This window comes from Lepidochelys olivacea (genome assembly GCF_965140295.1).
Source record: "Lepidochelys olivacea isolate rLepOli2 genome assembly, chromosome: 3".
Classification (NCBI taxonomy): Eukaryota; Metazoa; Chordata; order Testudines; family Cheloniidae; genus Lepidochelys; species Lepidochelys olivacea.
Window position 1 is genome coordinate 186,551,109 of NC_140413.1, and position 14,299 is coordinate 186,565,407.

The 14,299-nt window shown below is 43.8% G+C and overlaps 2 protein-coding genes across 11 annotated transcripts in view; one reads left to right on the top strand and one right to left on the bottom strand.

Annotated features, from left to right (window-relative positions):
• CLHC1 (clathrin heavy chain linker domain containing 1) overlaps positions 1-7,616 on the bottom strand; it is a 33,782-nt gene extending 26,166 nt beyond the window's left edge. The window contains exons 1-2 of one of the 9 annotated variants that reach the window (XM_084622493.1): positions 7,400-7,493; positions 5,601-5,871 (exon numbers count right to left, since the gene is read on the bottom strand). In XM_084622493.1, coding sequence (XP_084478619.1) covers positions 5,601-5,783 — 183 coding nt within the window. In that variant the 5' untranslated portion in view covers positions 5,784-5,871; positions 7,400-7,493. Of the gene's footprint in view, positions 1-2,563; positions 2,782-3,070; positions 3,798-4,438; positions 4,571-5,600; positions 5,872-6,025; positions 6,303-7,183; positions 7,494-7,565 lie in introns of those variants that run through there. The other 8 variants (XM_084622491.1, XM_084622492.1, XM_084622494.1 and 5 more) reach the window with 8 other exon arrangements.
• An 81-nt stretch (positions 7,617-7,697) lies between these two features.
• Positions 7,698-14,079, top strand: RPS27A (ribosomal protein S27a). Of its 2 annotated transcripts, none has more exons than XM_084622499.1 (6): positions 7,698-7,816; positions 7,894-7,955; positions 9,094-9,148; positions 10,118-10,203; positions 13,210-13,341; positions 13,893-14,079. In XM_084622499.1, the coding sequence occupies exons 2-6, from the start codon at positions 7,908-7,910 to the stop codon at positions 14,040-14,042; spliced, it is 471 nt and encodes a 156-aa protein (XP_084478625.1). In that variant the 5' UTR covers positions 7,698-7,816; positions 7,894-7,907; the 3' UTR covers positions 14,043-14,079. The 2 variants fall into 2 exon arrangements, with proteins under 2 accessions (XP_084478625.1, XP_084478626.1); XM_084622500.1 differs by having other exon boundaries at positions 7,705-7,809.
• Positions 14,080-14,299: the final 220 nt, after the last annotated feature.

The following is a 14,299-nucleotide window of genomic DNA, read 5'->3' on the forward strand; positions in this document are numbered from 1 at the left end:
CTCCATTTACTTGAGGGGAGAACTATTCAATACAAAAACATCAAAGTAAAAAGCCTTCAGAAATAAGGAATGGAACCTCTGATGAAGAAATGTTAAAAAGTAGAAGCGTTTGTGTGAAGCTTTGAGGAAATTCATTATCTTGCCACATCTTGACATAAGGGACAACGTTCAGGGCAAAAGAAGGAGCATACCTGTGCTGGTATTTAAAGACTTTCTATGAGTGTCATTGCCCCAAATTGTTCTAATGGTAGGCTATTCCAATTCTAATGTATTTTATAATGGCTGTGCAGTGAAGTGACTTGGTGGTCTCACTCTAGTTCCTAGATGTCTACATCACAAAACCACCAACAAAAGGAGAGCATTTGTTATGGCTCTCCGATAAAAGGCCAGACATTATAGCCTGATCCTGGGCTCCAGTCAGAGTACTCAATGCAACTAGAGGGACGGAAGCGCAAAGTCGCATTAATCCTAAAACAAGTAAGCAACAGTCTGATCTCCCACCAAAAGTTAGAGCTGCTTTAACTTACACCAGCTGTCAACAGTCCCAAGGGGCAGTTATGGCAGCCAGAGATCACAGACACCCCCTAGCCAGGGTGGATTTGATTTAAATCACTCGTCAGGAAGACTCAATTTGATCATGGATTTCTACATAAAAGTGCATTCTCATTGGTTGTTATAACCTTAATACATATTCTTCATAACTCAGAGATTGATGTAGGTTTCATTTTTAGAAGGTACACACTATACATTTGAAAGTGATTTTGAAAACTTTTCAGATTAGTTTTACAGCTACATCAGAAGAGGAATGATTGTTTGGTTATTTCATTTACCAAAAATAACTGAAGCAGATATTTATGAAGTCATTGGGAGGTGAACTATCCCCAATTCAACAGGTTAATCATTAATATTTGGAGGATTTTCTTGCCATGCTGTATTAGGAGGAGAACATCACCAGACAGACATTTAAATTGTTTTATTTAACTAAAAACATTATGTATTCTGGATTTTTTTCTTCAACGCCAAACATATTTTAACAAAACAAGCATATTAATTTTTTAATTTAGTTAGACATTCAAGTTTTTTCAAATCAGGTTTGTTTTTGTTTAAAATTGTTTTTAACTAAAACAGTTAGATGAATTAAAAAAAAATCAAACTATGTCAGCCAGGTCAACATGAGAAACTTAAAATATTGGCTTTTGCAGCTAACTCATTCATCGTCATCTTCATTTTCCTGTTTGTTCATAATCTGGAAAAGAAAAAACAAGCTTTCCTGCTTTTTCAGGTCCTAAACGATTTCTCAATTTGGAATGAATTAGTCCAAAAAGGAAGAAAATAATATTTCTACACCGGCAGAAGCTACTACAGTTAAAAGTGAGATCATCACTTCAACAATCTCTGAATCCAAGTGCTTGAAGTGACCTCCACCAGTTCACTGGAGAGACTTTCTTTAAAACATCAAACTTATATTTCTTGAATGCTTCACCTTTAGCTCTGAAGTTTATTACAGTTGGCATCATGGAGGGATGATTGCTGGATGTCCATGTCGTAGCCAACTACTCTTCTTCAGCAGTTAAGGTTTGACCCTAGTACCAAGTATTGAGAATATTTCCAAGAAAATGAGCTGGAGATAGTGCTGGTCCCATTTGTTTTTTTAATGCCTGTAATTTAAACTCTGTCATTGCACTTTTTTCTTTTTCAGATCTCACTCAGTTCCTTCCAAATTTCAATGGCAACAGCAATAAAACAGTTATTTCCCTGCATTTTGTTCAAGGCTACAGAAACAGGTTTCAGGGTACTCAGCATGTGTTCAACATTTCTCTTAAGCCCAATGTTGAGAACTTTGGCTGTGACAGTGCCATCTATGTTTTCATGATTTTGTTCACAAACTGTCATCAGTTCTTGATATACAGCTCAAGACAGTCCACTACTGAGTTCCATCGCATGTCTTGTGGGAGTTAGCTTGGTTCCTCCCACTTTTTTCAAAGCAGCCGCTGCAAAATGGTGGTTAGGGAAGTATTTTGCAATTTCAACAACATTAGCCTTTATTTCTGGAACACTGAAATCTTTGGCTAGGAGGCGCATCAAATGAGCACTGCAACCATATGTTATTAGCTTGGGACTCTCTTCACTCTTCTAAATCATTTCTTCTCATTTTGGATACATTTGCAGCATTGTCTGTGACCAAGCTGCATACTAGACATTTGAATTTTTTTTTTCAGTTTGTTATAGCTTTTACTTCTACTTCTTGTAAGTATGCTGCTGTGTGTGCGTATTTCCTGAAGACGTTCCCTTCTTCTCGTCACACAAGTACATACAACAGGATTATTGTGGACTTTGCTCCCCCATCAAGACTCAGGTTAACAATTCTACCCTCTAGACCTTTTGCACACTGCTCGATTTCTTTCATACACTTTACCCAGCAATTTGCCTGCGACATCTGCTCGTTGGTTGGACTGTATCCTGGCCAGAATGACTGAACCATGCTAATGAAGTGTGGGTTCTCAATCATACGGCAAGGAGAATTTGTTGCATATACAAACCGAGCAATTTTTCCATCAATTACCTCTTTTCGTAATCTGCTGGTTCTTATCACAAAGATATCTATGGTTGTTTCTGGATTATGGAGATTTTTTTTTGCTACAGGTGATATACTGTTGCTATGTGACATACATGATGTGACTGAAACATTATCATTGGCAGATAACTCTGAAACTATAGAACATAATGGTGATCTTGAAGGTAGATAATCTGCAGAATCCTGTATGTTGAGGATGGATTCTCCTAAAAAAATAAGACAATGCAGTTATTATTACCATACTGCTCATTTCGTATTATTAATTTCATTCACTGACACTAAGTACTAATTTAAAGGTGAAATTGTAAAAGGAAGATCTGCCTATTTCAGCTATTTTTATCACATTTATTTTTTATCACAACTGCATCTAAAATGATAGTACCAGAGAGTAACTAACAACTATATTTTTTGCTCAAACATGAGAATTCAAGAATAGTCCAGAAGGAGGACAGGCAGTCCTTAAGAAAGTAGCATGAAATAAAAAAGTTTACCAACCTGAAGATCCTGCATGTTCAGACATGTTCCTTTCATAATCTTCAACGCAACTTCCTCTTGAGAAGGAACACTTTTCATGATGTTGTTTCATTTGAGCAACTAGGCCTTGCATTTCTTTGTTGCACTGTTTGCATTTTGCATACCTGCCTGTCTTACCCACAGGCAGAGGAACTTCATTAAAATATTCCCAAACTGGGTCTTTTACGGCCTGCTGCCATGATAGGCTTTCCCTTCTAGTGAGAGAACAGAATTGGTAGATCTCAAATCAACGAAGGCTATACTCAGAAAGACCTCAAGACTTCTGGAATATGCTGCTCAAAAAGTTTCACTTTTGTTTCTACTGCCTGTCCCTCCCTTCTCACATTTATCTCCAGACTTCTTCTCCTTGTGCAGATCTATTCCACCCCCAACAATCTTCTATTCATAGAACTTTCTGAAACTTTGCACTTTTAGAGAGAGGTAAGGGATTGACTCTGTGTACACAAATATGCAGAGGGACAATAGGGTTGAGGTCTGTTATTTGTCACCTCCATATATTATTTATTTATTGTAAAACATTTTTGCTGTTAACTAATATGTTATCTCTGGAGACACAAATCAAGAACGGCAAAACTAAGCATCTCTGATGGTATCATATAGACTGAGCACTAAGTCCCATTGGGTAGATAGAAAGATTACCTAAATAATCTATACAAAAGCCCATGGAGGCCCATAAGATTGGGTCCCTAATCCATGAACTATTGGAACTTACTTACAAAACTTTTCTTAAACATTACATGAATATATTGTCTCATACTATAGAATTAGAATTTATAATCCCTATTTCATGATGAGATATCTTTGAGCTACAGTGTATCTTAATCAAAACTATCTTTAGATGATTTTTGATGAAAAAAATCTGATTTAAATATAAAAAATTGGATTTTTATTTTTTAAGTCATTGATTTTTATCCACCCTGATATTTGGGGACTTGCTGTAGATATATTTTCTTTTAATCTTCAGTCTATATAACTGACATTTTTCAAACTAGTAAATTCATTGTATAGCTCTCTAGAAGTGTGATTGGATGATAATTGATTCAATTTGGAATGACATAAGACAAGTTTTATGAAATGTCAAAAAGCAGGGTGGATACATATCACTGATTTTTTTTTAAAAAAATCAGATTTTTTAAATCAATTTGATTTAAATCAAATCCACCCTGATTTCATTGTATCTTTTCTATTCACAGTGAAGAAATGAACCGAGGGATGATGCTGAAATTGGAAAACCTGGTCCAGTTACATTGTGCTTGCAGACAGCTGCAGTGTCTTTCTTACAGGAAAATTCACAGAACACACTGGAAGCCTGTGAAGTCATCCACATACCCCATGCGGCCAATTCAGCTGCACCCACAGCTTTGGCAGACACATTCATCAGTGCTGTGCTCTCACAATATAGGCTTTTAGCTACAAAGAAGGTAATGAACAAGTTCCAACAACTACTTTATCCCTGTCTGAAAGTACAAAAAAAGCAATTTTTGAGCATTTTCATTATACAAATAGAAACTTTGTTACTGATGAATTTACTGTGTATAAGACGGTTACTCAACTGTATAGAAAATTTACTTTAGATTTACAAGACATATTAATATGTATGTAGATGTATTGCAGCTCTCTCCCAAACATTCATTTCAAGTTTTTTAAATCCAAATGTTGCAACACCAAAAATCTGAAAGAAAAACTGATTATAAACAAAAGTGAAAATGATTTTCATGATTCAAAATGAGTGCGATACAAAAAACAGTAAAAATGCTGCGAAGTGATTTTTAAATATTCACTATTTTAAGTTCTTTCAGTAATTTGTTTGTAATGGTAGGCAAAGAAATTTGTTTACAATTTACCATTTTTGTTTTCATTGGCCCTTTTAGAATTTTTTTTTTTAAATCATTGATTTTTATCCACCCTTCCCTAGCCCCATCTTCTTCCCTCAGTGATACCCCTTGGGCCAATGGCAAGGAAGGATGTGGTATAGAAGACACTGTAAAGACTGTATAGCATAGAGAAATCATACAATGTAATCCATGCATAATTGTAGTCTATGCTGGTTTTAGCGCAGCTCTGAAATACCAGAGCAGCACAAAATCGCCCTAACATGGGGGAGAATCTGGCCTTGTATGCCCATGGAGACAGTGCTACCCTTTCACCCCTAAACCCGGTATTTCCAGGTCAGAGATGAAGTACATTGGTGAGGAAGCTTATACTGCTGCTTCCAGTGCTGTACCTGTCTTACGGATGAAGACACTTATTCAGTCTTCAGGGCTGTCAAGCCAACCTCTTGTGAGCACTAAGGCCCAGCTTCTCAAAGGTATTTAGAATCCTAACATCTATTAATTTCATCGACTAGGCCAAATACCTTTGAGGATTTGAATCTAAAGTCTCATTTTAAAAAAAGACACACATCACTTCCTGTTTATCAGTGCATCTAAGATTGACAGCCCTTTCCACTGCTTGTTTACAAAGAAAATATTTTCCTATAGTGCTTTGTTACCTTGTCAAAAACATTTCTGTATATAATGTAATACTCCTCAGCTGGTCCTTGTTCTGTACAACCCACTTTTTCAATCTCTGTAATGATGTATCTTTGTATACTGTCCAAAAATTTCTTATTACTGTCAGGAACAATGGGAGGGAGAACTGAATGTCTGCTCACTCCAATATTATGGGTGGACATGGTTGAAAAGCAACACTTTCATTTCTTATAGAAAATTTAAGCCCGGTTCCCTCTTTTCTTCAACAGAAGTAAATGCTTCAGTGTAAACCTAAACAAAACATGAGACTGTTAAAATAATGTAGTATAAATGAGACACCAACTCATATTCATGTGTCAAGAGGTGCTATTCTTCATCTACTATAGCACTTTATTAATGCTTATCATCAAATGTTTCATTAATAAAAAAGACAAAATTTTCTTACCATTTGCACATAAACTATTGCATCTTGTGAACATCTGTTCTAGGTTTCTTTCCTATGTGATCTGTAACCATTTCCCTATCATCACTGCCAAATCTAGCCATTTTTCACTAATCAGAGGGGTGGTTGGAAGTCATCTCTGTTGTGCTACAAAAGACCCTGAGTCTGCAAGTTGCTCCACACTGGCGGCTCTCCAGACCCATGGAGCCCCAGTGTCTTCTGAGACTGCACCTGGCAACATGTGTCTGTCCAACTAGAAAAGGAGTACTTGTGGCACCTTAGAGACTAACCAATTTATTAGAGCATAAGCTTTCGTGAGCTACAGCTCACTTCATCAGATGCATATCGTGGAAACTGCAGCAGACTTTATATATACACAGAGAATATGAAACAATACCTCCTCCCACCCCACTGTCCTGCTGGTAATAGCTTATCTAAAGTGATCATCAGGTGGGCCATTTCCAGCACACCTGGATGGAGGTTGAGGGTGGAGGGTGAGAAAACCTGGATTTGTGCTGGAAATGGCCCACCTGATGATCACTTTAGATAAGCTATTACCAGCAGGACAGTGGGGTGGGAGGAGGTATTGTTTCATATTCTCTGTGTATATATAAAGTCTGCTGCAGTTTCCACGATATGCATCTGATGAAGTGAGCTGTAGCTCACGAAAGCTTATGCTCTAATAAATTGGTTAGTCTCTAAGGTGCCACAAGTACTCCTTTTCTTTTTGCGAATACAGACTAACACGGCTGTTACTCTGAAACCTGTCCAACTAGAGTAGTCTGCATGGTTGATATCTACATGTGGAGTGGTGGAAGGAAAGAGGGAACTGGAGAAAATAAGCATTTTCTGAATTTATACATTAATTTTACTTGACCAAACAAATCAAGTGAAGCAATGAGTAAAAGAACACATTATCCAAGTACTCTGCAAGAGAGCTGCTAAGTCAACTAGTCCAATCCCCTGCATCTATTTCCGAACACCTCTATGTAGTTTCCCAGAAGTGCCGCACTAGCCGAACTGACTGTGCTCTAGGCCAGCCATGTTTTCCTGCTACTCTCGTTGAGGGCCCCAGGTTTGCTCGACCGCAGCAACCCCACTTCTGTTTTGCTGACGGGCAGTGCCCGCATCACCCCACAACCCGACCTCGCTGCTCCTTACTGCTTTACCCCCAGCCCCTGCACAGGAGCAGGGCTCAGTGGGGCGCAGCTAAGGGCTCCCCGCCACGGGCCCGCCGCCGTGGAAACCAAAGGGGAGCCCGCGACCAACGCTGGCGGGGAGGAGTCGGGCCCACGCCAGGTTTTTGGGCCAGGGCCAGGGCCGAATCGCAGCACGAGCCGACCCACTCTCCGGCTGGTCCGCTACAGCGGGACGCACCACGCCGCTGCAGACGCCACTCAGGCCGCGGCGGCACTTCAGCCGGCTCACACCCCGACCAGCCGCAGCGCCCGTTACCGGTCACTGCGCTCTAATGGAGCGTGGGGGAGGGAGGAGTTCAGTCAGGTGCATTGTGGAAAATGTAGTTTCGTCCCCTCTTACGCACCCAACTTTTGACTACAACTTCCATCAGCCCGTTCATACGACCCCCTTCATGCCAACATGGAAAGCACAATCCCCAGGCGGTCCTGGTGTGTCTTGTACCGGCGGTGCATGCTGGGAGTTGTAGTCTCGCCCCAACGCATGCGCGGAGCGGCGCGCCGGCCTGGAGTCCCCTCCTCTCCCTAGGCTGGAAACCCCGTGCGGGCCGAACAGGGCTCTCTTTCCGGCATCCGCCATTCCGCGAGCAGGTCGGTGGTGAGTGTTCGCTTCTCCCCCACCTATTCCGCTCCCCTTACCGCGTGCTCCTCTCACCGCACTCTCTCTGCCCGCAGGTGCCGGCCGCGCCATGCAGATCTTCGTGAAGACCCTGACCGGGAAAACCATCACCCTCGAGGTGAGTGCGCCAGGGGCCGCACCCTCCCCTAGCAGTAGGCGCCCTATGCGTGGGGCGGTATGCACCCTTGCTCCGCATCTATAGGCGCCCGGTGCAGGGGTCGGAGGGACCATGCGCCCTCCCCATGTGTAGGCGCCCTGTGTGGGGATGGGGGCCCCTGGGCGCACACGGCCAGTGTCCGTCTGTAGGGGACGCGGATACTGGGGGGGGGGGGGCAGAGGGCCGAGTTCTCCCCACCGAACGCTGCCACGCGCGGCCCGGGCGCCTCTCGCCGCTGCCAGCCAGGGCTCGGCACAGTCCTCGGGCAAGGGTGGCTTTGTTTTTTCAAACCTCTTGTGAGGCGGCCTCTCTTTTGGGACAGTTCGAAGCAGTATGCACAAAGAGGCGCAGAATGGGAAAGCCCACCAGGACCCCCTAAATATCTCCCGCGGGGAGGGGGCCTTATATATAATCCGCCTCCTCTATAGTTGGTGAGTAAAGAGTACTGTTGAAATGGAAACATTCAAGATCCAGCCAATGCATAAAAATGACTTCACTGTTTAAGACACTAAGCCTGCCCTTGATTACGTGTTTTTGTAATTCTGTAATCCCACTTCCCTGTTCTGCCAAATGCTTCCCTTTGCTTTCTGAAAGACCTACACAAATAGGAGACATTGATTAGGCACAGTGTCAAATGTATAAACTAAATGCACTGAAAATATAATAAAGCCCCATTAATTTACAAACTTGTAAGGCGTTCATAGAATCATAGAATATCAGGGTTGGAAGGGACCTCAGGAGGTCATCTAGTCCAACCCCCTGCTCAAAAGCAGGACCCATCCCCAATTAAATCATCCCAGCCAAGGCTTTGTCAAGCCTGACCTTAAAAACTTCTAAGGAAGGAGATTCCACCACCTCCCTAGGCATTTTTATCTGTTGCTTGAAAGACTTAAAATTTGAGTCCACAATTTGAATTTGGTGTCTGTTTTTGTACGTCACTGTGCAAATGACAATATTACTGCAAAGAAATAAGATTGGTTTGATGCCTCTTAGAAAATCTGGCTTGTAGCTTTCACTGAAAAAATTTCATAGACCTGTATAGCTAATATAATTATATTTCAGAGTTTTAACAGTGGTTTTCCACTTTTTTTAATAATAGGTTGAGCCTTCGGATACTATAGAAAATGTGAAGGCCAAGATCCAGGATAAGGAAGGTAAGTTCAATACTCTTTGGACTCCTGTGTTCCCTACTCTGATCATTCTCCTTTAGATAAAGAGTAACTTACCTCAAATATCATTTCCCAAAAATCGGAGAGTATTTTCTATGACAGAGGTGGGCAAACTACGGCCTGTGGGACTGTCCTGCCCGGCCCCTGAGCTCCTGGCTAAGGAGGCTAGTCCCCAGCCCCTCCCCTACTGTTCTCCCTCCCCCACAGCCTCAGTGTGCCACGCCACCAGCGCTCTGAGCCACTGCTCCTGTTGGGCGGTGGGGCTGCGAGCTCCTGCTGCTCCGAGCAGCATGGGGATGAGGGGCAAGGGGTCCCGGGGGCAGACAGGGAGCAGGGGCTGGTTGGATGGGGCGGAGGTTTGGGGGGGCGACAGTCAAGAGATGGGGAACAGGGGGGCGATGGATAACTGTGGGAGCCTCGGGGGGGGGACTGTCGGGGGGCAGGGGTGTGGATAGGGAGCGGGGGAGGGGGGTTGGATGGGGGTGTGGTCCCAGGGGATGTGGATGTGGAGCAGTGGGGGTTGGATAGGCATAGGAATTCTGGGGGGCCCATCTGGGGGCAGGGCAGTCAGGGGGTAGGATGGGGGTGAGGTCCTGGGGGGTGGTTAGGGGCAGGGGGCCTGGGAGGGGGCAGTCGGGGGACAAGGAGCGGGGGGGTTGGATAGTTCGGAGCCGGCGGGGGCCAGGCTGTTTGGAGAGGCACAGCCTTCCCTACCCAGCCTTCCATACAGTTTCGCAACGCCAATGTTGGGCCAAAAAGTTTGCCCACCCCTGTTCTATGATCACTAGTATCAAAATTAAATTTCACTTACAGAAAAGTTTTGTAAGTGTATCTTCATGTCCTGCTGTCTATGTTCTGTAAATTTTATTTCTGTAGTGAGCATTGCTTTTGACTCTACTCTTATAGGAAATTTGAGTAGATTTTTTTATTTAATCTTGATTCACTTTTCCTTAGGAATTCCTCCTGATCAACAACGACTTATTTTTGCTGGCAAGCAGTTGGAAGATGGACGCACACTGTCTGACTACAATATTCAAAAGGTGCGTATCTTTCAGAGACTGCATATGGTATAATTATGGCCCTACCAAATTCATGGTCCATTTTGATCAATTTCAGTCACAGAATTTTTTAAATCGTAAATTTCATGATTTCAGCTATTTGAATCGGAAATGTCACAGTGTTGTAATTGCAGTGGTCCTGACCCAAAAAGGAGTAGTTGGGGTGGGGAGTCACAAGGCTATTGTGGGGGTGGGGTTTGCTGTATTGCCACCCTTACTTCTGTGCTGCTGGCGGCAATGCTGCCTTCACTGCTGGGCAGCTGGAGAGCGGTGGCTGCTGGCCAGGAGCCCAGCTCTGAAGTCGGAGCTGCTGCCTGCAGAGGTGGGCACTCAGTCAGCCTCCACCACTGTCCGGCCGCCCTGCTCTGAAGGCAGCAGTGCATTTTGGATCAGGACCCTCAATTTGAGAAATGCTAGTTTCCCCCATACAATCGGTGTAGTATGGGTGTAAAAGCACACACAAGACCAGATTTTGTGTTCAATGACACATTTTTCATGGCCACGAATTTGGTAGGGCCCTAAGTATAATGGAGAATTGCAGAAGCTCCAAGGGTGTGCAACCCTACTGTGACGGGTTTGGTCACAAAGACCCCCTTTGGACTGTCACCTGACATGCTGAAACTACCTCTGAGCCTGTTTTCTTTGTCAGCTTGGGACTCCAGAACCCTGTCTTTTTGAGCCAGACACGCTAGCCTGCTGCAACACAGACCCAGGGTCTGAACCATGCCCCCAAAGCTTCAGACTTAACTGAAAACAGCTCAGCAAGTACTCCTGTCTCCAGCACCCAGACACCAAGTTCCCAATGGGATCCAAATCCCCAAATAAATCTGTTTTACTCTGTATAAAGCTTATACGGAGTAAACGCAAATTGTCCGCCCTCTGTAACACTGATAGAGATGCACAGCTGTTTGCTTCCCCCAGGTACTAATTACTTACTCAGGGTTACATGATAAAAAAAAGTGATTTTATTAAGTATAGGGTTTAAGTGGTTTCAAGTAATAACAGACAGAACAAAGTAAGTTTCCAAGTAAAATAAAACAAAATATGCATGTCTTTCTTAATACATAAAGAAAGTGAATACAGGTAAGTCTCACCTTCAGAGATGTTCCAATAAGCTTCTTTCATAGAATATCAGGGTTGGAAGGGACTTCAGGAGGTGCAACCCCCTGCTCAAAGCAGGACCAATCCCCAGTTTCTGCCCCAGAACCCTAAATGGCCCCCTCAAGGATTGAATTCACAACCCTGGGTTTAGCCGGCCAATGCTCAAACCACTGAGCTATCCCTCCCCGCTTCTTTCACAGACTAGACTCCTCCTTAGTCTGGGCCCAATCCTTTTCCCCTAGTACAGTTCTTGTTAGTTCCAACTCAGGCGGTAACTAGGGAATTTCTCATGACTGCAGCCCCCTTTGTTCTGTTCCACCCCCTTTTATGGCTTTGGCACAAGGTGGGAATCTTTTGTCTTTCTGGGTTTTCACCCCTCCTCCTAAATGGAAAAGCACCAGGTTTAAGATGGATTCCAGTACCAGGTGACATGGTCACATGTCTTGTGAGACTCCAAGCCTCCATTCTTTCCGGCCTGACTCACAGGAACACAGGAAGGCTTACAAGTAAACAGAGCCATTTACAGCCAATTGTCAAAATTCTAAACCACCATTAATGGCCCACACTTTGCCATAGGACCTCGGAGTTAACTTCATATTTCTAGTTTTAGATACAAGAATAATACTGAGTAGATTATAAGCTTTGTAATGATACCTTACAAGATACCTTTTGTATAAAGCATATTCCAGTTACAATATACTCACGCTCCAAGCATATTTTCATAAAGCATATGGAGTGCAACATCACACCTATTTCCTGAGAGCATGGTAAGACTGCAATGATGTGGTGAAGAACCATGGCATATGGGCCAACTGCTGGTATAGGAAGGGGAAGCTTATGAGTGCAAAGATGAGCACAGTATTCTCCCAGAGAAGCTGGAGGACGTTAGTTAAGCTTAGTAACTTGATCTAAACACAGAAGTATGGGCATATTGTAACAGATCTATGGCAGCATTTCCAGATGAGTGTATTGACAATTGTTTTTTTGGGAATTAAGTCACTGAATAAGTGAAACAAAACACTGCAATCATCTAGTCTCTTATGAGAGCATGTGCAAGAGGACTTCTGCAGCTTGTTCAACTGCAAACTCATTGCTCACTTAACACTGCTCAGAATTTCTCTATACTAAGCACTAGTACTTAGTGATTGGACTTGAGATGTGCTGGTAATACAGATCACTGTATGTGTAGTGTAAAAAAAAAAAGAAGAAGAAAAGTCTCTGCTTGAAGGCTGCTACTGTTTACTAGCCTGCATGTTTTGGAATCAAGTTGTCTCATTTGGCCCATGGAACCATCTTGCCTGGCTCCTGAGCCCCCAGCCCCTCCCCCGCTGTCCCCCCTCCCCCGCAGCCTCACCTCACCATGCGGCCAGCACCCTGGGTGGCATGACTGGCTCCGGCTGGGACATGCGGCTGCAAGCTCCTTCCACTCTGATTTCATGGTATGGGGGCGGGGAGCGGCGGGGTTGGATAAGGGGCAGGAGGTCCCAGGGGGCAGACAGGGAGCAGGGGGTGGTTGGATGGGGCAGAGGTTGGGTGGGGGGAGGCGGTCAGGGAGCAGGGGCTGTTGGATAGGGGGGGGCTGTCAGGGAGCGGGGGTGTGGCTGGGGGTCAGGGCAGTTGGGGACAGGGAGCAGGGGGGGTTGGGGTCCTGGGGGGGGGCAGTTAGGAGTGTGGGGTCCCAGAAGGGAGCAGTTAGGGGACAAGGAGAAGGGGGGGTTGCATGGGTTGGGGGTTCTGGGGGGGGTGGGAAGTGGGAGGGGGACAGGCTGTTTGGGGAGGCACAGCCTTCCCTACCCAGCCCTCCATATAGTTTTGCAACCCCAATGTGGCCCTCGGGCCAAAAAGTTTGCCCACCCCTATACTATATTATCTTTGTTTTTCTAACAGGAATCAACTCTTCACCTTGTGCTGAGACTTCGTGGTGGTGCTAAGAAAAGAAAGAAGAAGTCTTACACTACCCCCAAGAAGAACAAGCATAAGAGAAAGAAGGTTAAGCTTGCTGTACTTAAATATTACAAGGTAAGAGTAACTAAAAGAATTGAGTAAACTTGACTCCTTGATAGAAGGGGGAGTTTGAGCTATAGCATCACCAGTAATAAGCATGTAGGTATTTAGTACATCCCTTGATGTTTGTTTATTGAATCCATAAGCTCTAGTTTCCAGGTGATTTTCTTTACATCTGCACATTTGAGTAACTGGAGAAAACGCAGAACTTGTAAGAGCAATAAACTTCCTCAAAGCTTTTTTTGGGGCTGCTTTATGAACCTGTTCCTATTCACAAACATAAATTTTGTAAATATGAAGAGAAAATGGCCAGTGTAATCAAATGCTTCTAATTTTGGTCAGAAAAGTTTGAGTTTGTAAACTTGCAGCCTCACCTGGAAGTTGATTGCACTGGTGAAAACTGATGCCTGGAATGGTAAATCATATGTCTACAACAGACTTAGTTGTGATCTCTCTAATTAATAAACCATTCTTCCGTGGCTTCCCATTGAGGGATTAGTGGCACTTTTGAGGCAAGGTGTGTCTAGAAAGATACAACATTACTTATGGAGCCTTTCCTTTTACAGGTGGATGAGAATGGTAAAATCAGTCGCCTGCGCCGAGAGTGCCCCTCTGAGGAATGTGGGGCTGGAGTCTTCATGGCCAGTCACTTTGACAGACATTACTGTGGCAAGTGCTGCCTGACATACTGCTTCAACAAACCAGAAGACAAGTAAATGTATCTGTGTTAATAAAAAAAACCCTCAGATTTTGCAGCGCTGTACATTTATTTTCCTTCTGGTGACCTACCTCATCCCTCCTTCTTCAGGAGCACTATTTCAGGAGATATATTCCCTCAAATCAGTGTACTGAGGTCCTGTTGGGTTGTGCCCACCCCTTGCTAAAGGACCCTCCCCCAGGGGCCTTAGGGGAGGATCCACAAGGTCCAGAAACTCAAATAATTATGGGGGACAATGTTAAAGGGTCAAACAAA